Raw genomic sequence first — 26,677 nt, 5'->3', positions numbered from 1 at the left:
GTTTGCCTGCTGGAGACTCTGGGCATGAACCCAGGGCACCCAGAGAGGACCCTGTTGCAGGCCCACTCTGGCTGCAGTGGCAACACAAACGAAGACAGGAGGTGAGAGGTCCTGTCTCAGAGTCCCCAGCTTGGCTCTGAAAGACTCATCCCTGAGGAACCCTCAGCACACTGACTCTCTCCATCCACAGGACGAGATTTGAGCTCTTGGAGGTGTTTTTGCTGCAGGGAAGCACGGAATCCCTTCCCTTTCTCACCAGCTCCAGGGATGTCACCAAAGGAAGGGCACAGACATAACCTGTGTGAAACTACCAAAAAAAAAAAAATTTAGGAAAAAAAAAACACAAGGTGAATTTGATTTTAAAAATATTTATAAGACACATTTTTTTTATTTTCACAGAATATCACTTAATAAATATTTTACCAAGATGGTTGAGGATATACCACAGTGAAGGAGGAAGAACCTGGGACAACTAAGGGATGGAAACATTTTAAACTTTAATTTAAACCTCAGTTCATCAGATTTGTCTTCTGCATCAGATCTTGAAACTCAGCAGAGAAGGTGTCCTTACATGCACAGACCAAAGTTCTAATGTGGGCACGTTAGAACATAGTCGGGGTCAGTATATGGAGGACCAGTGGCAGCGGCTCTTGATGACCTGCAGCAGAGGCTTCCTGAACGTGAGGAAGGTGATGGTGCAGGCCACCAGCAGGGTGAGGCAGCTGGGAAGGATAAGCACGAGGTACAGCAGGCCCATGTCCACCCGCTCCCACTTACAAACCTGAGGAACGCCTGCGGGCAGCTCCGTCAGGCGAATGACCTTGGAGGAGAGGTTGCAAGTGACCATGGCCAAGTCGGCAACAATGTGCAGGCGCTGCAGGGCCCCCCAGTCCTCCACCCCACAGCAGTCATATGGATTCTGACTGAGGTAGATGGTCCGCAGGCTTCCTGCGAGCTGCTCAGACACCGCCCTCTGAGGAAGGGCCGTGAGCAAGTTTCTGCGGAGATCCAGGGTCTGCAGGGCCAGGCTGCCCCCGAACCTTGGGAAACTGGTCAAGGCATTTCCTGACAGGTCCAAGCTCCTCAGATTCTCAAACGCAGAGAAGTCCAACTCTGTGAAGCTGGAAGTGAGGCCCACGTTCCTGAGAGACAGGACCTGTAATGTGGGGGCAACATCCCAGAGAGGGGCAATGCTTCCATTCAGAACCCCCCAGTTTCCAGACAGGTCTAAGTGGGTGAGAGCGGTGCCCTGAAACGAGCAGTCTTGTAGTGCCTCCAGCCCACAGTCCTCCAGGGACAGGCTCTGCAAAGATGCCACATTTCTGAAATCCACACAGCCAGGGGTGCCCCCGGGGTCCAAGCTTGCAGGCAGGGGACAAAGTGAGATCTGATTATGGCTCATGTCAACTGTAGCGAGGTTCCTGGCATTGGCAAAAAGGCCAGCGGGGACACCCAGGAGCTGGTTGGAGCTCAGGTTGAAGGACTGGAGGCTCCTCAGGCAGCCAGGGAGCCCGGGAGCCAAGTGCAGCTCTGACAGCTGGTTCTGACTCAGGTCCAACTCCACAAGCGCCCCTGGCGGTTCATGCTCCCGGATGTGGAGCGTCACCAGGCAGTTCTGCTTGAGGTTCAAGTGGGAAAGGGAAGGCATTTTTTTAAGGAAGCCATCTGGCAGGTACTGGAACTGGTTCTGGCTCATATCCAGGAAGCGGAGACTGGAGAGGTCGCTGGACGCGAACTCCTCCCAGAGGTTGACGGTGGTGATGTTGGTCACGTTGCCATCCACCAGGAGGAACTGGGCCACCATCTCCTGTGGTGAGGAGGTGTTGTACAGGTCCCTGTAGAAGCCCATGTTGTTGTCCCGCAGCAGCAGCGTGTGCAGCTTGCTGCACTGGGGCAGGAGGGGGAAGAACAGCAGCTGATTGTGAGAGAGGTCCAGGGTCTCCAGTTCAAAGGCGGCCTCTCCCCCAGACGCTAGGAACCACTCCAGGACGTTGTAGCTGACATTGAGGGACCGCAGCTGGGTGAGGCTGAAATCCACAAGGCATGGGAGGTTGTTATAGGCCAGGTTGAGGTGTCTCAGTTGTGTCAGGCCATCAAACGCACCACCCTCAATCTCAAAGATGTAGTTTCTCTGCAAGTCCAGCTCCCTGAGGTGGCCCAGGCCCTCAAAGACGGACTCATCGAGCCTCATGATGATGTTCCTCGCCAGGGACACGGACTCCAGTGAAGACAGGTTCTGGAGCATGAGAGCCGCCATGTCTTCCGTCAGGGAGTTCCCTGACAAGTCCAGCATGCGCAGACCGCGCAGGCCGTGGAGGGCGGCTGCAGTCTCCTTGTAGCTCTCGGAGAGGGCGTTGTCAGGCAGCGCCAGGCTGCGCAGGCGGGCCTGCTCCTGAAAGGCGACGTGGCCGATGCGCTCCAGGTAGCAGTCGTGCAGACTGAGGCTCTCCAGGAAAGGGTAACGCTGCAGCGAGTTGTTCCCCAGGGTCCTGAGAGGGTTGGCATCCAGGAGGAGCGTCCGGGAGGAGGGCGGGAGATCGCTGGGCACTGAAGCTAGGTTCCGCCCTCGACAGTCAGCCACTCCATCCAGCTAGGTCCAGAAACACACTGGTCAGCGGGGCAGGGGGCCTCTGAGGTCGGGGCGTACGTACAGAAATAGAGTTCACTCATCTGACTGCTTACTTAATGCTCCAGGTCTCACTCAGAACACACAGTGTTTAGGAAGATTGGAGCTCCTGTCCTCAAGTGCGGAGTGCTGACATTTGCTCTTACAGTTTGGTTTTAACTGCAGAAAGGGACCAAGGATCAGGTCTCTACCTGAGTTTGAATCCCTCCTCTGCCCTTTGTTCCCTATGTGACCTTGAGCAAGTAATTTAGCCTAAATCTGGTATGTCTTTGGGAAAATGGAGATAAAGTTATTTAGCTCTGTTGGTAAAGAATCTAACTGCAATGCAGGAGACCAGGGTTTGATCCCTGGGTCGGGAAGATTCCCTGGAGATGGAGATGGCAACCCACTCCAGTATTCTTGTCTGGAAAATCCCATGGACAGTGGAGCCTGGTGGGCTACAGTCCATGGGGTCGCAAGAATAGGACATGACTTAGTGACTAAACCACAGTACCTACTTCAGAGGACTGTAGTGAGATTGGGCAAGAGGTTACACAGTGCCTGGCACTCAGTGGAGCTATTAATGCAGTGTCTATTGCATTGTTAATGCTATGATCTTAAGATCTGTGTGTTTAACAGGGACGCTGCTCAAGAACTAGCAGTGCTGTGGCACCCTGATTTCACCCAAAGAAATTTTGCCCAGGAGGCTCCTCTACACTCCTAGCTGATAAATATTACAGCTCAGGAGGACTTGAGAGCTCATCACCCTGAATCCCCTGAAGTAAAGGGGGTTCTGGAGAGGACAAGTGAAGAGCCAACGGCAGTGCTGATACTGGAGCCCAGTGCTCTCACTGCCAGATTCAGTGCTTTTCCTGAGCGCAGTGGCATTCCTTTCCATAGACTGGTCAGTAGGACAAGGTTTGTGATTGTCTACAATTGTGGACCCAATCCCAGGGGAGAAGAATCTGAGAGAGAGGAAAAAGCAGCACTTTGAAGAGATGACAGACTGAAGTCTGAATCTTGGCTGTGCTACTTACTAGCTTTGGACTCTGGGCAAGGAATTAACCTCTTGGAGCCCCAAGTTCTTTATCTGATTATCAAAATAAACCTTCTCATAATTAAAAATGGATACACTATATAAATGTACAAAATTATTCAGTAACCTCAGTCTCTCCTTCAAAGAAATGCCGTTATCCTTCTGTTACATCTCCTCTGAACTCCTTCCAAAGATATTATCTAACTTAAAAAAACCATTTTTTTTTTTTGCAACATGGATGGACCTAGATATTATTATACTAAGTGAAGTAAGTCAGAAAGAGAAAGACAAATATCACATGATATTGCTTATATGTGGAATCTTTAAAAAAGAAAAGGATACAAATGAACTTATATACAAAATAGAAATAGACCCACAGACATAGAAAACAAACTTACGGTTATCAAGGAAAGGTGTAGGGACAGATAAATTAAAAGTTTTGGATTAACATAAACACACTGCTGTATGCAAAATAAGCAACAAGGACTTACTGTACTCAATATTTTGTAATAACCTACAAGAGAAAAGAATCTGAAAAAGAATATATATATATATATATATCTGAATCATTTTGCTATACACCTAAAACTAATACAACATTGTAAATCAGCTATACTTCAATTTAAAAAATAAATTTAAAAATAAATTAAAAAAAATTTTAATGAGACTGCATTCTAAAAACTATTCAGTAATTAACTTCCCCTGCCCCCATTAATAAAATGTGATAGACATATTGCCTTGGCAATAAAAATAAATTTGATCACATTCTTTTTGGCAACTGTATGTTACTTCATTGCATGAAGAGCACAGAAGTTGAGAGCCAGATCTCTAGGATCAGCCCACTGATTCTGCTTTTTATCAAACATGTGACCTTAGGCTGGTACCTAACCAGTTAAGACCTTCATTACATCACCTGTAAAACGGAAATTATACTTGTAATTTTCTCATAGGTTTGTTTTGAGGATTCAGTGTGATTGTCAATGTAAAGCACTTAACACAGAACCTGCCATATAAATGCTTAATAAATGTTAGCTAGACCGATTATTCAGTTCAGTCGTTCAGTCGTGTCCAACTCTTTGCGACCCCATGATTCGCAGCACTTAGCACGCTCTAATTAATTAACCTCCGGTTGTTGAGCATTTATTTGTAATTTCCAAATGAACATTAGGATGAATTTGTCTAGTTCCTTCTATATCTCACAGCCCAAAAAGTTTCCGGAGTTTTGATTGGGACTGCATTATAATTACAGAGTAATCTGGGAGGAAACGGACATCTTTGCAAAATTGAATCTCCCCATGCAAAATCAAGATGTATTTCTTTATTTGAGTAAGTGTTGGTTTTTCCCCCTGTGGGGACTAAAGAATACAGTGATTAGGGGCTTTCCTCAAGCTCTGAGACCCTGTTTCACCAGAGTTGCTACAGTTGTGGGGGACCCGTCTCTGCAATTCCTGCAGCCCCACTGACGTGTTGCAAAAAGACCACATGGCCATCAGAGCCCAAGAAAGCTTTCTAGGTCAACTTCGCGATAATGTCACATAGCTATTGCAAAGAGGGGCTTTGGAGGGTGCCTGCACTTTCAAACCCTCAACCTTCAATTCAAAAGAGCATAGGAAATCCACTCTTTGATCTCACTGGTAACTGAGTCCCTACCAGGCTGCAGGGGGTCAGGGAGGGAGTCTCCTGCTTTATTCCCTCCTTCTATGCCTGGTAACTCCTGAATTTGCTATTGTGATGTTGACCTTTCATTGCCTCTGTAAGAGAATAAAGAAAGTCTGTATAGCAGAGACTAACAACAACAACAGCAGATAAAACACATAGCACTTAGCACATACGAGGCACAGTTCTGAGTGCTTTACATACACTAACTCATTTAGTCATCACTGAAGTCCAGTGTTATGGTATTACTGGTTGGTACTATTATTACCTACATGTCTTACAGATGAGGAAACTGAAGCACAGATTGGCTCAATGTCACCAGCTAGTAAGTGGTAGGGCTGGGGTTTAAACCTGTTCTGACTCATAACCCCTACCTTCTGCGTGCATGCGTGCCAAGTCGCTTCAGTCGTGTCTGACTCTTTGCAACCCTATGGACTATAGCCTGCCAGGTTTCTGTGTCTATGGGCTTCTCCAGGCAAGAATACTGGAGTGGGTTGCCATGTCCTCCTCCAGGCGATCTTCCAGACTCGGGGATCGAACCCACGTCTCTTACATCTCCTGCATTGGCAGGCAAGTTCTTTTAGCGCGAGAGCCACCTGGGAAGCCCAGGTTTAAACCTGGTCTGGCTCATAACCCCTACCCTCTACTGAAGTCTCTTTCAGCGTAGTGGTTAGAGGTTACTAAAAGTGGTTAAGAATCATGACCAGCTGGGTTTTTAAGATTCATCAGCTTGAAGAACACATTTTTGAATGTATTAACCCTGATGACTTCCCAGGTGGCGCTAGCGGTAAAAGAACTTGCCTGCTAATGCAGGAAACATAAGAGATGCAGGTTCCATCCCTGGGTTGGGAAGATTCCCTGGAGGAGGACATGACAACCCACTCCAGTATTCTAGCCTAGAGAATCCTACGGACAGAGGAGCCTGGAGAACCACGGTCCATAGTGTTGCAAAGAGTTGGACACAACTAAAGCAATTTAGCATGCAGGCACACATTAATCCTGGAATCCAATTTATCTTCCCAGTGCCTAGTACATAACGTGTGTGTGTGTGTGTGTGTGTTAGTTGCATAGTCGTGTCCGACTCTTTGCAACCCCATAGACCGCAGCCCACCAGGCCCCTGGCTCAAGGAATATTCATTAACTGTATGTTTCTCAAGCAGACTTTTGACACCACTGAGTTATAGGCAAAGGAGAAACTTTCTAAAGTGTGCTCAGTTGTTAGGATTCAAGTCTGCTTCCATATATAGGCTGAAAGCCCAGGAAAGGGTGAACCACAGAAGCTCAGGTATCTCTTGCCGGACTGTCTTAAGCCTGAGCGTGGTGGGGATGTTGCTGTGCAGGGCAGCGTGGGCAGCACGCTCTTCAGTACAGCTGGTTAAGAATTCGCTACTGGCTCACACACAGGCTCTGAGGTAGGGCTTCTCCAAATTTAATATGCCCCACCCAGAGACTCTGATACCATTAGTGAAGCTCCATCATCCAGATTCCTAACAAGGTGTTTTTAAAGTTTCAGGTGGCTGCCCTTGGTGTGCCTCTGAGATCACCTGTCCTCAGTAGGTATGAGAAAGGTGGGGCAGGGCCTTTCCCAGGCATCATATTTACCTTTTATTAAAGAAAAACTTGCACATGGCATCGTGGTAAGAAGGTACAGAGTGATTCAGACTCATTCATCCCGTCCCCTCCTTGATTGACAATCCATCAGCTTTCGGACTGGACCCAACCTTGTCAGGACAGGAGCAACAGACAACTTGGAGTACCCAGGAAAACTCACCAACTCACAGCCCCCTTGCGAAGCTGCTGTGACCATTCCACTTCGGTGCCTCCATTCCACTGTCAGAAAGTGAAAACCCAGGCAGAGCCAGAGGGGCAGTAGCTCCATCTCAAGTGCAGCACTGTGGACAGAGGGCAAGGAAGGAGCTGGTAAGAGAAGGACATCCCAGAGGGCTGCTGTGCCCTCCTTGTAGAAGAAGCCAGTTCCCACTGTGTCCGCTCTCGGAGGCCCACAGCTATGGGGAGGTGGAAACCCACAGATTATTCAAATACCTCAAGTTAGCCAGCACATTTAACCTTTCACTGCAACTCTCAACAAGAACTCATTTTCATTTTGCCTCTACCATTTGGTGGGCAGGTGGCTGAACCTGAAACTCTCAAGAGTCCAGAAACAGAAGAGAGAAGCAAATGTTTTGAGGAACCAGGTCTCAGGTCACCTAGAGTTTGCCATGTCTTGTAGTTCTGTTGAAATGTTCCTCTCAAAGCTCAGATCTGCCTGATGCATCGCCTGAACTCAATAAATACTTGCTGAATAAATGAATGAAAGAATAGTGAACTGGGATTGAAATATTAACTGTATCCTGTGGTCTCATAGAGTTACTAATTGTTGTGTTGACATGAGGCTTTTAGAAAGAGTAGATCTCATTGATTAACTCATTTGAATACAGACCTTTGAAAACAGGATTTTGGTATTTTGCCTCCATAAGGGAAACGCCTGAGGGAAAAATGAAAAAAAGCAATCTTCAAATATAACAAGGACTATGATAAAGTGTGGTTACTGGCTCTCTTACCCAGCCAGTGAGCACACAAGAGAAGTCATGAGGAGGCATAAAATTATACATATACCAATAGAATTTAGATATGCAGATGACACCACCCTTATGGCAGAAAGTGAAGAACTAAAGAGCCTCTTGATGAAAGTGAAAGAGGAGAGTGAAAAAGTTGGCTTAAAGCTCAACATTCAGAAAACTAAGATCATGGCATCCGGTCCCATCACTTCATGGCAAATAGATGGGGAAACAGTGGAAACATGGCTGATTTTATTTTGGGGGGCTCCAAAAATCACTGCAGATGGTGATTGCAGCCATGAAATTAAAAGACGCTTACTCTTGGAAGGAAAGTTATGACCAACCTAGACAGCATATTAAAAAGCAAAGACATTACTTTGTCAACAAAGGTCAGTCTAGCCAAGGCTATGGTTTTTCCAGTGGTCAGGTATGGATGTGAGAGTTGGACTATAAAGAAAGCTGAGCGCAGAAGAATTGATGCTTTTGAACTGTGGTGTTGGACAAGACTCTTGAGAGTTCCTTGGACTGCAAGGAGATCCAAGCAGTCCATCCTAAAGGAAATCAGTCCTGGGTGTTCATTGGAAGGACTGATGTTGAAGCTGAAACTCCAATATTTTGGCCACCTGACGTGAAGAGTTGACTCATTTGAAAAGACCCTGACGTTAGGAAAGATTGAAGGTAGGAGGAGAAGGGAATGACAGAGGATGAGATGGTTGGATGGCATCACTGACTCAATGGGCATGAGTTTGGGTAAACTCTGGGAGTTGGTGATGGACAGGGAGGCCTGGCATGCTTCGGTTCATGGGGTCACAAAGAGTCGGACACGACTGAGCGACTGAAATGAACTGAACTGAACTGAATAGAATTTAGAAACAAAGAGAAACTTTAATGGAAATGTAATGTACCCTCCACCATTGCATTTTTACAGGGCCAAAGATGAAAAGGCCAAAGACAGTAATAGGTTATTCAAGATCAACTTAGTTGCCAGGCTGGAAGTAGCCTGCAGACTCCCCTCCCTGAGTTCCAGGTAATTTCTTACCCAGGAGGTGCTGTTGAGTTGACTGTCCTCTTGTTGGGAGAGTTTACAGCCGGGTGGCATCCCCTCCCAGCTCTGCATTCCTCAGAATCAGAGGTAATTCCCTGGCCCCCAGCATTTCACCTGCCCCATCCTTTCCTTGACATCTACCCAGGAAGGCCCACAGGATCTGTTCTTGAGTCTCCTGGACCAGCAGTTCCAGTGCTACCATGAATCTCCTCCCCTATTCCATGGGACCCACAGACCTTTCTGCCTGACACATCTAGCCATCTCGGGCCCCTTCCTCTTTCCCTTTCTTCGAATAAGTTTATACATCTCTACAGCTAATTTTAACATTCTGGTCAGATTTGAATACTCACCAGTGAAAACAGACGGACAGAAAAGCTAAGTGAAACCAGGTAAGTCAGCTTTAACCTTCGCTTCAGGTCGGGCCAGCTCCCCTTACCACAGAGGGAACCTCCAATTCAGAATTTATCCGTATTTGCCAGACACTGGGAATCCCCTTCCCAGGCTCACCTTCCGCTTCTGCACTTGTGCAGGAATTATTACCTTATGGCATATGCAGGGCACAGATGGCAAAAACAGAGCCATATGGGCTGCTCTCCTCAGTAAACTTCCAATCCTCACACACACAGGCACACAAGGTGGGATCACTGCCTACCTTGAGAGAAGGTTGCCAAACTTAGCAAATTACAAGATGCCATTTGAATATCAGACACACAACAAAAAACTGTTTTAAAAATTTGCCAGCTTTAATGTTTCTTTTCTTTCGTTTTTTTTTTTTTGGCTGTGCTGCATGGCTTGTGGGATCTTAGTTCCTTGACCCAGGGATCGAACCTAGGCCTTGACAGTGAAAAGTGCTAAATCCTAACCACTGGGCTGCCAGGGAATTCCCCAAACAACTTTATAGCGTAAATATGTCCCGTGCAATATTTGGGACACACTTATACTAAAAAAAAAAAAAAAAATCACTGACACTCAAATTTCACTGTATCCTCTATTTTATTGAGGAGAGGGAGGTGGGAACCATGGACTTCCTTCCTTCATCCCTCACCCTCTCTGTCAGGCTTGGGATGGTACATGCTGCTGTGACCTTCTAGAACTGTCAACCCTGTATACTGATATCAAGTTCAGATGTATTCAGGGCAAGAGTACAGGAGTGTAACTCTGCAGACTGGAATGCCAAATAGGCCTGATGTCAGTTATGCCCAGACTGTAACTTTAATTTCTGGATCAACAAGAAAACCTTTGCAAATTTAAAGCATATTTTCTCCTAAACTCAGCCAACCAGCCCAGAAAGCCTCTTGCTGTACCCTCTGGGCACTCTATCTTTCATGAGGCAGCACAGGAAGATTACAGGATTTGGAACCAGACAGATCAGGGTTTGAATTCTGGTTCCAGTATTTGTTATTCGTCCCTGAGCCATTCATATGAAGTCTCCGAAACTCAGCTGATCCTTCTATAACACAGAGATAATAATAACTACTCAGAATTTTTATGAGAATCAAATAGTATATATGAAAGTACTTCAACTATGAAGGTACTTAATAACATAATTATTATTTTTGAGTTCTTAACACCTATGGGCTGGTTGAGTAGCTATAACTCCTATGTGTAATCTCCAAGGTAATTTAATAGCTACAGAAAAAGGGGAAAGAATGAATAATTTGGTTGGAAGAATGAATAAATCATTATATCAACTAAAATTGTAAAAGTTATGTGAGAAGGTTGGATTACAAATTCTGCATTAATAAATTCCAGAACAAATGTATTTGAACAGAAACAAAAAAGGCTAATCCTAGTAACAGATGAGAGCTATTTGTCCTTGAAGCCATGGTTTACCCTCCCCAACTCAGCTCTGGTTCGCTGGGGGCTGACTTCTGAGGGCTCTGGATGTCAGCTGGTCTCCAGCTGGCCTGGTTACTGGGAGGTTAGTTAGAAGGTAGAAGGAAAAGAAAATCCATGGTATTTCTCTCCCGCCCTCTCTGCCTGGGACTAAGAAGTTCTTAAGCTTTTTCTGGTGACTTCCAGGCTCTGGTAACTTCCTTCCTCTATCCTCCCCCTACCTAGGAAGGTGGCAGCTTCCTGAGGTTGCTAATCTCTGGACTAACTGTCTGTTCTCTAGTTGGTGTCTCAGCCTCTTCCATCATGTGTACCCAATTTCCTGCATTAAATTTCCTCTGTTTTTAAATAATCTGTGTGTTTCTGTTTTCTGGTTGGAGCCTGGCTAATACAGTGATGTAAGTGAGCATGAGCTTGGAACAATACTAAACAAAAAGGTATGCAATGACTCTGAAAAGCAATAAAAGGCTTTCAAAATAATAATCATTTATTGAGGAGAGGGAGGTGAAAAACACTCTTCCTGGAGCATGTAGCTGCAGAAGCCTTCCTTAGAGCCATGGCACAGTGAATTGTGTGTACTCAATTGTGTCCGACTCCTTGCGACCCCATGAGCTACAGTCAGACTCCTCTGTCTATGAGATTTCCCAGGCAAGAATACTGGAGCAGTTGCCATTTCCTACTGTTGGGGATTGTCCCTACTCAGGGATCAAAATTGCATTCCGGATTCTTTACCACTGAGCTACCTGGAAAGCCCAAGGCACAGTGAAGGATACAAGATTAACAATTGGAATGCCAAATCTTCATGGGAAATCCCATGAACCTTCTTCTGTGTGCACAGGACTGCCTCCCTCCTCCCACACTTAAGTGAGGACCGCTTAACAGCATCTCCAAATGGATGAGAGTGTCTATGTGTAAGCATGCTTTTAAAAAAAATAACCCTCCCACTTTATTCCTATCTGTCTGATAACTTCTGAAAAATACATCCATTTTTAAATCAAATGTTACTCATCTTAGATACATTTTTGGTGGAGAAAAAAGAAGTGAACGAAGAACAATTATGATGGAGAGTACACATGACATATGATGTTAATAATTTAAATGAAGTAACCTGGAACCTCCCTTCATTATATTAAAGGGGCTTGGATCAAGGGTGCCTATTTCATGGGCTTGAACCACAGTGGGAGCCATAGAGTAATACAAAAGAACTGCAAATCAACCCATGTTCCAAGTAGAGCCTGATAAGTACCGTGTTTCCTCCTGGTCTGGGTGACCACTGGGCAAGTATACAATATAAGACCTGAGATCCTGACATGAGAAGCAGATGGCATTAACAGAATCTACTTGCACCTCTTTTTGTTAAACCAGATAATGAAGTTGAAGAGTTTTTTCCAAGTGTGGAAGCAGAAAATGCTAAATCCATTTTTTTTTTAATATAGTAGTGGCTCAGTCAGTAAAGAATCTGCCTGCAGGGTGGGTTCAATCCCTGGGTTGGGAATACCCCCTGGAGGAGGGCATGGCAACCCATTCCAGTATTCTTGCCTGGAGAATCCCTATGGACAGAGGAGCCTGGTGGGCTGCAGTCCATGGGGTCACAGAGTTGGACATGACTGAGCAACTAAACACACATGAAGATTGCCAGGAGAAATAACAATAACCTCAGATATGCAGATGACACCACCTTTATGGCAGAAAGTGAAGAGGAACTAAAGAGCCACTTGATGAAGGTGAAAGAGAGTGAAAAAGCTGGCTTAAACTCAACATTCAAAAAACAAAGATCATGGCATCCAGTTCCATCACTTCACGGCAAATAGATGGCAAAACAATGGAAACGGTGACAGACTTTATTTTCTTGGGCTCCAAAATCACTGTAGACAGTGACTGTAGCCATGAAATTAAAAGACGCTTGCTCCTTGGAAGAAAAGCTATGACCAACCTAGGCAGCATATTAAAAAGCAGAGACATTACTTTGTCAACAAAGCTCTGTCTAGACAAAGCTATGGTTTTTCCAGTAGTCATGTATGGATGTGAGAGTTGGACCATAAAGAAAGCTGAGTGCCGAAGAATTGATGCTTTTGAACTGTGGTGTTGGAGAAGACTCTTGAGAGCCCCTTGGACTGCAAGGAGATTAAACCAGTCAATCCTAAAAGAAATCAACCCTGAATAGTCATTAGAAGGACTGATGCTGAAGCTCCAATACTTTGGCCACCTGATACATTGGAAACATCTGATTCATTGGCAACGACTCTGATGCTGGGAAAGATTGAAGGCAGGAGAAGGGGATGACAGAGGATGAGATGGTTAGATGGCATGACTGACTCAATGGACATGAGTTTGACCAAGCTCCGGGAGATGGTGAAGGACAGGGAAGCCCGGTGTGCTGCAGTCCATGGGGTCACAAAGAGTCAGACATGACTGAGTGACTGAACAACAACAAATAAGTCCTATATTCATTTATTCAGCTAATGATTTCTATAATCTCTCTATTATCTTTTATCTTGTCATAGTTATCATGGATATTACTAAAGTCAGAGACTGTGAATTTCTTATTAGTGGAAAGTTTTGAAGGAACAAGATGCCATTGACCTAGATGTGGGCAGGAGACAAGATTCTATACTGTCTGTAACACGTCTGACTTGGAAATATTAAGATTATAAATCCCATGTCGTGTGTGAGGCCCTCTTAGTGTTGTATTTACATTTTTTCTCTATCTTCTATCTACTCTGTTTGTGTCCTCACAAAATGTCCTTCCTGGTTCCTCTTTAAGAAGTCCTTGAAATATCAGGACCTCAAATGCTTAGTGGCATCCCTTATATAACCATTCATCTTGATACTATGTTTTCTAATCAGATATCAAAAAAACCTGTGATTCAATCCCACATTCATCCCTTGTCTATAAAGAATATTCCTTTTTTTAGACAGAAAGCCAATTGGCTTTCTGTCTGGTTTTTCTCTTTCCAGATCTGGTCATCATAAATAAGTGGTGAAAATAAATTTATTTCATAAAACAACATGCACCAAGACTATATTCTGAAACAGGAGGACACTAACAGTGAGGAGGAAGAATGTGTATCGGCTGCAAAAACTCCTGTTTTAGAAATTATGCTTGTTTGTTTTTTCTGTTTCTACAAAACAATAGGGAGAAGCTTCTGCTTCATTGAGCCAAGTGAGGTGAAAGGAGACTGACTGGATGGCCCCGCGGGTTGGGTGGAACGAGGGGAAGGGATGGGAACATTTACTCCTTTTGGAAGGAGCATCCTGATCCTGCCAGGAGTGGCTGTGCAGTGCTTCCTTATCCATCGTCATGACTACATCAGTACTGGGTTCAGGATTGCTTGGATGGAAGAAGACTGTCACATACAGGCCAAGGAGTGGCTCCTGTCCAGGAGACCTGGGTAACACTTTCTTTTGTAAAGGACAGGGAAGAAATGATAAGTGAAGCCTTTTGATTGGTCTCTGCTTCTTGAAGTCCTGAAATTTCCATCTCTATCATCAAAAGAAGCAAAATACAGGATGGCAGCAGTGTCCCTGTTTTTGTCAGGTCCTCTGACAAACACTGGAGAAGGAAATGGCAACCCACTCCAGTATTCATGCTGGAAATCCCATGGACAAAGGAACCTGGTGGGCTATAGCCCATAGGGTTGCAAAGAGTCAGACATAACTTAGCGACTAAACAGCTGACAAACACAAATGTACACTATTTTTTTCTTCAAACGGACGTAGGTTTTCCTGTATTAATAAAATACAAGGTCTTTTAAGGGTTATTGATTCCAACTAGCTTTCTGTTGCTATGTAATGTCTTAATCAGCAGATAGTAAAACACAGCCATCAGGTAAGGGCTGATCTATAGGTATTTTTGTGCATACAAAGGGCTCCTCATACTCAAAGTTTGGGAATACTGAGGAATAACTCTGGGCTTCCCTGGTGGCTCAAACAGCAAAGAATCCGCCTGCCAATGCAGAAGACACAGGTTCAGTCCCTGGGCTGGAAAGATCCCCTGGAGAAGGGAATGGCTACCCACTCCAATATTCTCGCCTGGAGAATCCCATGGACAGAGGACCCTGGTGGGCTACAGTCCATGGGGTCACAAAGAATCAGACAGGACTGAGCAACTAACACACACACACACATAGGGAGTAATTCTGACCCGAGCTTTGGGTTTGCTTTGTTGGTGTTTTCTGCTTCATTTTCACAAAGGATGCTGGATTTCTAGTATTCAGAGGCACCCTGAACATCACCTCCTCACTCCCTCACCTTCCCACCCTCTCCAGCTGCTGCTACTACTATTAGCAACTGCCACCAGAGCTGGGACTGCAACCTCTTTGCTAAGGGCACTATTAGCAAGTGCTAAGAGTGTTATCAATACATTAGCACGTAATTGAGAATTTTCTCTGCAAAATAATCAGATAAGCTAAAAAAGGCTTTAAAGAAAGAGGCTTGTAGGTGAAAGTGGAGAACTCTCAGAGGTACTTGGTGTTAGAAGCAAGTATTTATAGACTGGTTGGGGGTGGGGGATGAGGAGCAGAATCTCTAGAAGCAGAGTTGGCACAAGTGTGGGGTGTAAACGTATGACAGTGACATCCCAGAACACAAAAGTCACAGGCACTAGGGAGAGGACTCCATAGGAAGGGAGTTCGCCTTTGTTTAAAAATAAAAGAGCAAATCCCACTTGGGATCCTGGGAGAAAGGGAAGGGCAGCTGGTCACAGACCACAGAGAATAGATAATGAAGAACAGAAACCCCAGTCTGTGACCACTTCAAATAATTCCTACTACCAAAAAGTATTTGAATGCCTCAGGCAAGCAGCTCTAGTCTCTGAGTTTCAGCAAAAAAAAAAAAAAAAACTCAACTGTCTCCACATGGTCATATTTAGCATCTCGCCTATGAGACCACCTGCATCCTGAGTCTCCAGGTGTCCTGCCTTCGGAAACAAAGTCCCACCTCAGTAGTACCCTTGCCAAAAATTGTTTGCCCTGAGCCCAGTCAAAATGAAAGTTAGAAAGATACAGACTGTAAGATGTCTCACAAGACAACTGGCTTCGACTCTTTAAAAAAAGTCAGTTTTAAAAAACAAAGAAAGACAGGGGAGGGAAGAAGTCTGATTACAAGTGACTAAGAAACATAATACAGTCAAATCTAATGCATGTAACTTGAGTGGATTTCGGATTTTAAAAAAATCTCTAAAAGAACATTTTGAGACAATTGGGGAAATTTACATGTGTACTAAATGATGTCTTTTTAGATAGTATTATGTACAGATGATATTACCAGACTGTTGCTATCTTTCTTAGGTACGATAAGGATCCTGTGGTTATGTACAAAAATGTCTTATTCTTAGGAAATGCGTGCTGTAATATTTGGGGGTGAAATTTCACAATTTCTACAATTTATATAACCTTCCTTCAAACGGCTCAACAGAGAGAATTAAAGCAAATTACTACCAACTAGCAAATTTAGCATTATACTTTCAACTTTCCTGTAAATTTCATATGTTTCAAACTTTTTTTTTTTTTAAGAGGAAAATGAAATAAAGGTGGGAGTTCCTAAAGGGAGTGTGATAACGGTAATCTTTTGTCCCCAAACTTCCAGGAATGTACCTTTTTTCAAAAGTTCTTCTCAGAAAGGTACTCAGGAAACATTTAAGCTTAAAATGCATTACACATAAACCTTTAAAATATCCTGAAAATTCTAACACTTTGACATTTGAATCAGAGCTTCCAGACAGCACCTCTCTCTCATACCTGAAAGGGGTAGAGGTTTTAGATCACGTGGTCTGACTGTGGTTCAAGAGACGTGATTGATGTACTACTGTAACTTCCACTGTCCAGGTACATAGCTCTGTCCACCACAACCACAGTCCCTCTGGAGGGGCAGTCCTCAGAAGAAGCTTGTGAGCTCATCACTATCTGTACCTCCACCAAGCTGACAGGAAGTACCTGACCCACGGAGGTCAATCCTTACATGCGGCCGGCACCCATGAGTGATCTCAGTGCAGAGACAAGGGAGAGAATTAGGTAATTGGCAGTGAAATTGGAGCCAAGAGGCACAGAGAGAGAAGGTGGAATTGAATCTTGAGGGATTTGCCATGAGGAAGCAGTTAGAAGCTAGATGACAAGGCACAGAAAAAACAGAACAGGACAGAACAGAATGAGACAGTCAATGGGGAGCAGAGAGCAGAGAAGACGCTGGGAAGAATGGCAAGAGGATGAACTGCACAGGCTGGGAGAGAGGGTGGCGAGAAGGGCTCAAGGCTGCCTCTCTGGTTCCTGGTGTTTCTTGGAAACTGCTGGGTTCATTTCTGAGCTCCATGGTGTTCCATGGTAGTACTTCACCACCATCACCACCTGCATAGGCTGGCCCACATATTGCATCATGGCAATGAAAAGAACCTAAATAAAACAGGACTTGTGCTCTTTGGTAAGCTTAAACAAAACAATGTAATATTTCAAAAAAGCACAGTCAAGTGACTGAAATCTGAATGCAGGAATGTATTTTTCAAAGTGCATCCTACAGGCAAGAATCACAAGGGATGGTAAAACTAAACGTGAAACTTTGCTGGGAAACAAGATATTAATATAGTCTTAAAGTATCTTCTTATTTCATTACTTGTTAATGCAAAAGTAACAGCTTTATAGTGGAAAACTGGCAAATGCCTCCTTAACCAAATGATCGAAATACTTTAAAGGCTTTACTGGGGTACTTGGTAAAATTTGAATACAGACAACATTTGAAATATAGAATTATATCAATGTTAATTTACTGGGCTTCCCCTGTGGCTCAGCAGTAAAGAATCCACCCGCCAATGCAGGAGACGTGGGTTCAATCTCTGGGTCAGGAAGATCCCCTGGAGAAAGAAAATGGCAACCCACAGTACTTTTGCCTAGGAAATCCCATGGACAGAGGACTCTGGCAGTGCACCTGGGGTTGCACAAGAGTTGGACGCAACTAAGCGACTACACAACAATGTCAACTGACCAAATTTTGATCATTGTCCTCTGGTTGTGTAAGTCTATCCTTGTTCTTAGAAAATATATAACGAATTATTTAGAAGTAAAGAGCATGATGTCTGCAACATTACTAATGTTCCAATTTCTCCTCATTCTCACCAACACTGGTCATTTTCTGTCATTTTTATTATAGACATCCTAGCATGTGAAGTGTATCACTTTGTTGCCTTGATTTGCATTTCCCTGATGACGAATAATGTTGAGCATTTGTCATGTGTTTACTGACCATTTCTGTCTTCTTTGGAGAAATATCCAAAATGTGGACCTTTACATCCAAAGATTTTTAAATTTCGATGTTGGAATTACATGTAAAAGAAAATGCAGAATAGTTATAAAAGTAAAGGCCCAGTTGTATCTTTGATCAAATTAATTCATTCCCATATTTTGCAAAGAATATTGACTTGTTAAAAAAGAACATGCAAATTGAGGATTGGAGCAAAAGAGCCTTTAGAATTGAGATGTGTTATTCAGACCTCATGATTTGTTTCTCTGGCTTCCTCTCTTAATAATGAATTTGTTAACAGAAAATAAACTTACGGTTAACATTAGGGGACAGATGGAACAGGTTCAAAGCCTGGCTCTCATCTTGGGTACATCACTCAATTTCTTGGCCTCAATATTCTTCCAGTAAAATGGGAATGGCTGTGCTGCAAGGCTATTACTGTATTAAGACAACTTTTATAAAAAGTTAAAAAAATACTTTTTGTCATCCTTAAGTATCCTCATTCCCAGGAAGCTGTCCACCTGCCTAGGCTTAAACACAATGAGGGGCAGCTCCCTGTTTTGTGAGCAGCTGGTTGTACTACTGGAGCCCCTTTGCACTTGCTTCTGGGACCTGGATCCCACTCTGAGCCTGGACAAATAAGTGAGGAGTTGCATCATTTGAATTTAGTCACTGACCACACTTTTGAGGAGAACTGTAGCTTTCTGAAGGGACTACCCACCAGTGTGCAGGAGGTGAGAACACTCAGACCAGAAAGATGAAATGATATGGACAAGGTGCCACAGGGAACACACAGCAGTAGCTTCCAAGCGCTGGTTTAAAATTCAGATCTCTTTCTCCTACTCGGAGCCTAGCACATCTGGTCAGCCAGCCTCCACAGAGGATCCTGTGAGAAGAATCTTCATCTGGGAAGGGCTCCCTCCACCTGGAGGGAGCCTGGAGGCCACAGAGGCTCTTCTTCCTTTGGGCTCTTCCTATGGCAATTCCAGGCAGCCAGGGTGTGGAGAGTGCTACTCTGTGGACTTCCATCTCCTCGGGGCTACAAATGAGTCAACCAGCTTCCCCGTGTGGTCAGGGTCAGCCTTTGGAACCAAGAGAAGTCAGTGTGCTCCATCCCGTCCCATAGCCACAGGCTGCATCTGGCCACAGGCTTAAAAATTGCAAATCTGCTCCTATTGGGGTGGTAGTACCTTGCTGTCACACGGCTGGTGGTATCACCTTTGTGCAGAGAGACCCACACTCTCTCTCTGATAGGCATCTAACCAATAATGTATTTGTTTCAAACTTGTCACTTCCGTTCAGTATCACAGGTTTGTTCTCTCTGATCACCTCACTCTTGTGGTGGCTCTGGTTGACAATAATAGCTGCCTTGCTGACCTCACAGGGTTTTGTCAAGACTGAATGAGAGAATGTGTATGTGTGACAAGGCTTTGTCAATAAGGAAATGTTGTGGACTTCACTAACAAGATAGTGTCAGGTTAAAGGGAAGGCAGAGTTCCTCTACAAACAGGGAGCTGGTGTTAAATAACACAGAGGGGCTGCAACACCGTCTCCCTTCTCTGTGAGCTGCAGGGTATGGGCCTTGGGACATTCAGGGGAGACATTACCCAGAGTCTGTGAGAGATTATGCACGGAAGGGGTTACAGGTGATAACTGAGGCTTACTGCTCAGAGTGGAAATATATCACTCCCACTCAACCACTGACCTTAGTTCCCTTGAGAAAGAGCACACCTCAGGAATGAAATGATATGGATTCCTGATAACTGACCAGCTCAGAGGGATAGTATTCAAGCTCCCAGAGCGCCTTCCAGGCTATTAGCTGTAATAACTAATGCTTATGGAGTGCTCACCTTAGAATAAGTGCTCTACATAAAATAATCTTCAGAAAATCCTAGCAAGTAAATGTTCTCTTCCTCACTTTAGACTTGGTAAATTGAGGCTCTCTTGGGTTTGGGACAGCTACAGAATGTCAGAGCTGCAATTCAAATTTAGTCTGTGAGTCCAGCAAAACTCAGTGTCAATCCCAAAAGCCCCAGCCACCTTGGAATATCCTTGACTAACTTACACACTGTTTCTCTGTGGGAAAGGCCCTTTTTCAGGCCTTCTCCAACTGCTGAACTCCTATTCATTCTTCAGGGACCGACATAGGTGTCACCTCCTCATTATATCCTAACAGTTCAGATGCATAATGATCCGATAATTCAAATAATATGATATTATATTATAGATAGTTATAACTCCTATGGAAGTTTTAAATTACTTGGTTTTTCTATTTATGAAAAAGAATGTGGGTAGTTATTAAATATTAATAGTAATTTCTCCAAATTTTTATTATGAAAAATTTTAACATAGGGCAAAGTTGAAAAAACTTTAACAGGGATCACTGGTATACCCACCACCTATATTCTAATACTAACATTTTATTATACTTGCTTTTCCCCTGGAGGAGGAAATGACAACCCACTCCAGTATTTCTGCCTGGAAAATCCCATGGACAGAGGAGCCTGACAGAGTCAGACACAACTGAGCAGCTGAGCACACATGCTTGTTTTTAATTATACATCCATCCATCTACCCATCCTTCTATCCATCCTGCAAGCCATCTTGTTTTTTGATTCATTTCAAAATAGATTGCAGTCATCAGCACACCTCCCCCTAAATACTTCAGAATGCAAAACAAGTGATTTAACCTTTAAAAAACGTTCCTACTTTTTCAATCTTCTGGGTCAATTTAATTACTTTAATCTCAATTTAATTGAGATTGCAAAGTCAGCTGTTTTATTTGGAAAAAAAGTTTCTGTCTTGTAAGAGAAAAAAAAGATTTGATAATCACAGCCTCAGTGTTCTCAGCCAGAATTAGGAGGAAAGCAGCTCATCCTAAACAGTGAATGACTGATATCCTCTTTAATGCACTGCTGTTTAATAGATATTCATATAAGTTTTCATTATATTATATAATGAAATGTTCATGGTATAGTTTCAGGACAGTATGGGAGATAGTTTTACCCTTTTCAAAATCCCCCAAATTATACTAGCAAGGTGGGCCTCCTGCTCTAAGGCTATTTCTTTTTCTCTCTTAACACTTATTTGAATTCCCAGAGGAATGAAAGTAATGTGATTTTTTTAACCCTTTCATCAAAAAAATAATGATTTTAGGGAATTTTTGGATAAAGCAAAACAATTGGATTATGACTTGTTGCATGTGTACGTGCTCAATCATGTACAACTCTTTGTGACCCATAGACTGCAGCCTGCCAGGCTCCTTTGTCCATGGAATTTTCCAGGCAAGAGTACTGGAGTGGGTAGTCATTTCCTACTCCAGGATAACTTAATGTTACTCGTTAATAATAATAGCACTTGAGGTTGCAAAGGCTTCTTATAGATATTTGATCTCATTTAATACTTGAAACAGGGGACGACAGAGGATGAGATGGCTGGATGGCATCACTGACTCGATGGAAGTGAGTTTGAGTGAACTCCGGGAGTTGGTGATGGACAGGGAGGCCTGGCGTGCTGCAGTCCATGGGGTTACAAAGAGTCAGACACAACTGAGCTACTGAACTGAACTGAACTGAATACTTGAAACAGTTCTACACGGTAGGAATTATCATCTCCATTTTTATTGTGGTAAAATATACACACAATTCACCATTTTAACCTTTTTGAGTGTACATTCAGTAGAATTAAATGCATTTACACTGCTGTGCAATCTCACCATTATCCCTCTCCAGAGGTTTTTTATTATCCCAAAGCAAAATTCTGTCCCATCAAACAATAGCTCCCCCTTCTTCCCTCTCCCCAGCCCATAATTACCACTAATCTTTCTCTATACATTTGCCTATTCCAGGTACCTTATATAAGTGGAATCATATATTATTAATGTTTGTCCTTTTCTGCCTGAATTATTTCATTTAGGATAATAGTTTCAAGGTCCCTTCATGTTATAGCCTGCATCAGAAAGTCATTCCTTTTTGTGACTGAATAATACACAGATCGCATTTTGTTCCCACCATTAATCCATCAGTGGACATTTGGGTTGTTTCTACCTTTTGGCAATTGTGAATAATGCTGCTGTGAACATTAGTGCACAAGTATCTATAGTACAGTCATTGTTTATTATTCCCATTTTACAAACAATACATCTAAGGTTCAAAAGGGCTTCCCTGGTGGCTCAGCTGGTGAAGAATCCGCCTGCAATGCAGGAGACCTGGGTTTGATCCCTGGGTTGGGAAGATCCTCTGGAGAAGGGAACAGCTACCCAGTCCAGTATTCTGGCCTGGAGAATTCCATAGACTGTATAGTCCATGGGGGTCGCAAAGAATCAGACACAACTGAGTGACTTTCACTCTCAAGATTCAAAAAGGCCAAAGTGAATTGCTTAAGTCTCATAGCTTGTAGACAGTGAAGCCAAAACTAGAGGTGAGTACTTCCCTAGCAGCCCAGTGGTTAAGACTCTGAGCTCCCAATGTAGGGGACACAGGTTCCATCCCTGGTAGGGCAACTGAGATCCCACAAGCTGCTCGGCACAGCCAAAAAACAAAACCAAATCAGAGCTGAGTTCCGGCCCAGATAGGAGGTGCTGGATGTGCACCTGTTTGGGAAGAATATATATTGGGGGAACGTTCAGCTGGGTTGTACAGGTAAGTATTTATTGGTAAACAGATATCCCATGAGCCCCCACCCCAGATTCCTGGCTGCCCTCTTGGAACTCCTAGCCCCCTTTCCCCCATTATCCAGCAACAAAGGAGGTAACATCTGACCTGGGGTTGGGGAAATCCCAGGATCCTGCCTCTAAGGACAATGTCCATTCCAATTGGTTAGTGCCTATACCTATGGTGTTTGATATTCTGAATAGTACTCTTGAGTGTTCACGTAGTCAAGGTCTTCTCTGTGGATGAGGTACCTTGTCAATGCCATGGTGTGTACCTATGACAAAGATGAGAGCCTCTGGAAGTTCTGCAAAAAGAGCTATAGAAAACCTAGAAAAAACTGAGGATTTAGAAGGAAATAAGAAGACACTAATATTAGCAAAAGTTTGATCAGTTTAGGGACCCAAGGATGGAGAAGGAAATGGCAACCCATTCCAGTATTCTTGTCCCAGGGACAGAGGAGCTTGGTGGGCTGCCGTGTATGGGATCACACAGAGTTGAACACAACTGAAGCGACTTAGCAACAGCAGCAGGGACCCAAGGAAGGGCACAAGAACCTAGAAAAAGAGAAAGGTCATAGAGAGAGCCCTATGAGGAAGACTCAGGGTGTCAGGCTGAGCAGTGATGGGGAGACCATCAACATCTCAGAAGGTGAAGGAGGTGGCCCGGGGCCAGGAATGCAAAGACTCACTTTCCCTGACCCTGCAGGCTGAGTGAGGGAGCTCAGCCTTGGCATTTGGTGGGACCACTGAGGGGAGACACTGGAAAGGCAGAAGAGACCTGAGGGATCGTGGCCGGGCCAAACAAAGAGTGAAACAGGGACAACCAAGAGCAGCCAGTGTCCAGCCTGGCTAAAAGAGAACAACATGAGGTTGTGGGAGAGTGTAATGTGCACCCAAGGTGATCCCCTGCAGGGCACTGTGGGTGCTGGGCTGCCTCAGACACTTAAGTGCTGCTTGAGAGAGCCAGGGTGGAAAAACAGAGCCCCAAGGGTTACCTTGTGAAGAAAAATCCCCTCCCTATTCTTTTCTTTCTTGGAAGGGACAACAGAAAGTTCTGGGGTATAGAGCACAGCATCTGACCACAGTGACCTTGTGGGTTAAGGCGGGAGGTGGGGAGTCCCTGGGTCTTCAGAGGGCTTTGTGGCCATGTTTAGCCATCACTGGTACCAATCCTGGTCTTCATGCCCACCTTGCTGGTGAGATGCACTCTAAGGTTCCACTTCCTCCTTTACGCCCTTTGCTCAGTCTAAAATCACTCACACATTAAAATGAGAAGACATGTGTGGTTTGGTCTCAGCTCCTGACTCCATTCACTCTGGAAACCAGTTGGTTTTGTCTACCCACATTCATTTCTCGTTCTGGTAACGGCTCCTCAATTCCCCTTTGAGGAAATCACCTCTTGTTTTCTTTCTTGCTTTTATTTTTAAAAATGTTTTATTTGTGGTAAAATACACTAACATAAAATTTACCACCTGAGCCATTTTTAAGTGCATAAATTTTTAGTGTTAAATACATTTACATTGTTGTGCAACCAACCCCCTTCCTTTCTTAAAAATCTGTGTTCTTTTGGGTCTGGCCTCAACTCAAGGCTCCAAAGTGAGGACTATGAACAAAGCTGGGCCCATCAGAGCTGCCTAATTCCTTGACCACAGTGATTGGTTTATAAAAGGTACAACACAGATGCCAACCCCAAGAGAATCAATCCAAAGATTTCTGCTAGTACTACTAGAAAAGAGGTGTTCTCTTCCTACTTCAGATGCCAAACTGATAGGAATTAAGCTTAAAGCTTCAGGCAGCCATCTTTGCCAACAACTTTAGGATCTGCCTAATAATGAAGCCTACACAGAGGAAAGCAAAGCTGAGGAATGAAGATAGATGGATTCCTGGCAATGTTTGAGCACCCAGATCCAGCCATGCCTGAAGCTATTCCCCATAGACTTTTTTTCATCATTGGAAACAATAAATCCTCTCTCTCTCTCTCTTTTTTTTTTTTTTGCTGAAACCAAGCTCAGTTGGATTTTTGTCAATTGCAACTAAACAACCCCTAAACTCAAGCTGACATTTGCTCATGAGGCTTGATAAAATCATGTCCTTTTCCCCTCTTCTCACCTCTCTGAGCTTTCCGAGATCATCACCTAACCTAGCCTAGAATCTCCCACATAGTAAACATATGACATTTATTATATTTATTTGATGACGAGGTTGAGGAGAAGAAGAATGCGGGAGGGCGAATGAGTGTAACAAGGAAAAATATTTGTCACTAATGTGCAGATCCATCAGTGAGCATCCCTGAGCATATAAGCCTCTTCCAAGAAAGATAATGTTTTTTAACCTTGGGTGCAAGCCCACCCTGCCCTAATGTATGTGGTTACAGTGTGGATCTGAGCACGATGTGAGGTACGCCTAGTGTTCCATCCAAGAGTCTAGCTCACACTTGGTGATGTGGATGCACATTACAGCCAGAACACAGATTACAATCAGTACTGGCATCACTTTTTTGAAAGAATCACAAAGACTAGAGACAGACAGGTCAACATATTCCTAACACAGGCCCAAAGACAATTACCAGGAGCCTTCTGCTTTTGGATGATGGGTTTAAGGACTCTATGGGATCAGGTTCACATGGGTTTTCATGAAGTTCCCATGAGGGCACCCGTTAGATAAAATCACCTTCTTTGTGAAAGAGGTCTTGGGTTTTGTTGAATCTAAACACAAGAGTTGAGGTCCCCCACCCCATGATTCTATAATCCCCTCTAGGAACTCTCAGACATACATGTACAAACCTACGTGGTATGTGAGGAAAATAAATAAGCCTCAGGGCTATATAACCCAGTAAACCATCAACAACCACAGAAAGAGTCGGTACAGCCAGTAGGTGAAGGGGGCACAGGAGGCCCCAGTTCAAGGCCAACTCTATGAACTGGATGATTCTCCCATCCAGATTGCTAATAGGTTGTACCCATCATGGAAGAAACCTCCACTGGAGTCCCTTTACCCCCAACAACCCCCTTGGGAATTGCACCACTCTATGGGGTACAGAGTCGGACATGACTGAAGTGATGCAGCAGCAGCAAACCAGCCCTATCCAGGGGTTCCCTCCCTGGGACCCTGCCTCAGCCTTCTGCAATCCCAGCCACCCTTGGTCACGTGGTCACCTCCCCTCAGGGGTGCAGCGAACTGGCAGCTGATTCTCAGGGCAGCCTGCAGCCCACTTGGTGGCTCCGAACTTCTGTCAGTTCCTAAGGGCTGGGGGATATATGCTGACCCTATCAGAATCCAGGCCACCTGGAGATGGCCTGAGGGCTACAAAAGAGCACTGGACACCAGGGTCAGAGAGGCCTGGAGTCAAGTCTCTGGGCTGTGGGAATCTCCCATGGACACACACTCTCGGTGGGGAAAGGGTTTTGCCTGTCTTCACAGCTCTATCCCCACCCAACACCTTGAACTCGAACTGGGTGGCACGTGGAAGATATCCTTAAGTATGTCGTTATTCATCAGTCTCCCGGTCTTCATCTATGAAATCGTGGTTCTCAGTCCACAATGTGGGGCAGGAAAGGCAGGCTCAGTGTTCACAGCCGAGGCTCATTACATCCAGTCACCCAGCCCCAGGAGGGAGCATTATTGTTCCCATTTAGCAGATGAAGACACTGAGGCTCAGGAATTCTCCCCATAGAGCCAGGAATCAAACCCGGGTCTGACTCCGAAGCCCTCGCTGTTTCCACTACACCATGCCACCCCTAAGTCTCCCAGAGAAGGTATTTCCACCTCCACCCAGAGCCGCAGCACCCAAACAGAACTGGTGGAGCTTGGATGCAGCAAGCCACAACTTCCCTGTCAGCCCCCCACTGCGGGCCACGGACGCTTGACCTCCTACTTTCCAACCTGGTCCGAGCCTCCCGCCTCCGGAGGGGCCGCGGCCGCCCTCCCGGTGGGGAGCCCTCCCGGTGGGGAGCCCGCCCCGCAGGAAATACTCACGGCTCCCGCAGGCCCAGGCGGCTCCGCGGGGCGCATCCTCTCCCGGGACTCCGGCCTCCTCCTCGACAGCAGCCGAACGCGGGGCTGAGCT

The 26,677-nt window shown here is 44.7% G+C and overlaps 1 protein-coding gene across 1 annotated transcript; it reads right to left on the bottom strand.

The window, feature by feature from the left end:
- Positions 1 to 352: 352 nt before the first annotated feature.
- On the bottom strand, positions 353 to 26,677 carry NRROS (negative regulator of reactive oxygen species). The gene is given in 3 exon segments (NM_001034391.2): positions 353 to 2,590; positions 7,069 to 7,189; positions 26,587 to 26,677. Coding segments are annotated over 2 exon segments (2,079 nt in total). The 5' UTR covers positions 7,177 to 7,189; positions 26,587 to 26,677; the 3' UTR covers positions 353 to 619.

Source organism: Bos taurus, chromosome 1 (assembly GCF_002263795.3).
Source record: "Bos taurus isolate L1 Dominette 01449 registration number 42190680 breed Hereford chromosome 1, ARS-UCD2.0, whole genome shotgun sequence".
In the NCBI taxonomy this organism is placed as follows: domain Eukaryota; kingdom Metazoa; phylum Chordata; class Mammalia; order Artiodactyla; family Bovidae; genus Bos; species Bos taurus.
The sequence above is the reverse complement of the archived record's forward strand: the minus strand, read 5'-3'. Positions and strand labels throughout refer to the sequence as shown.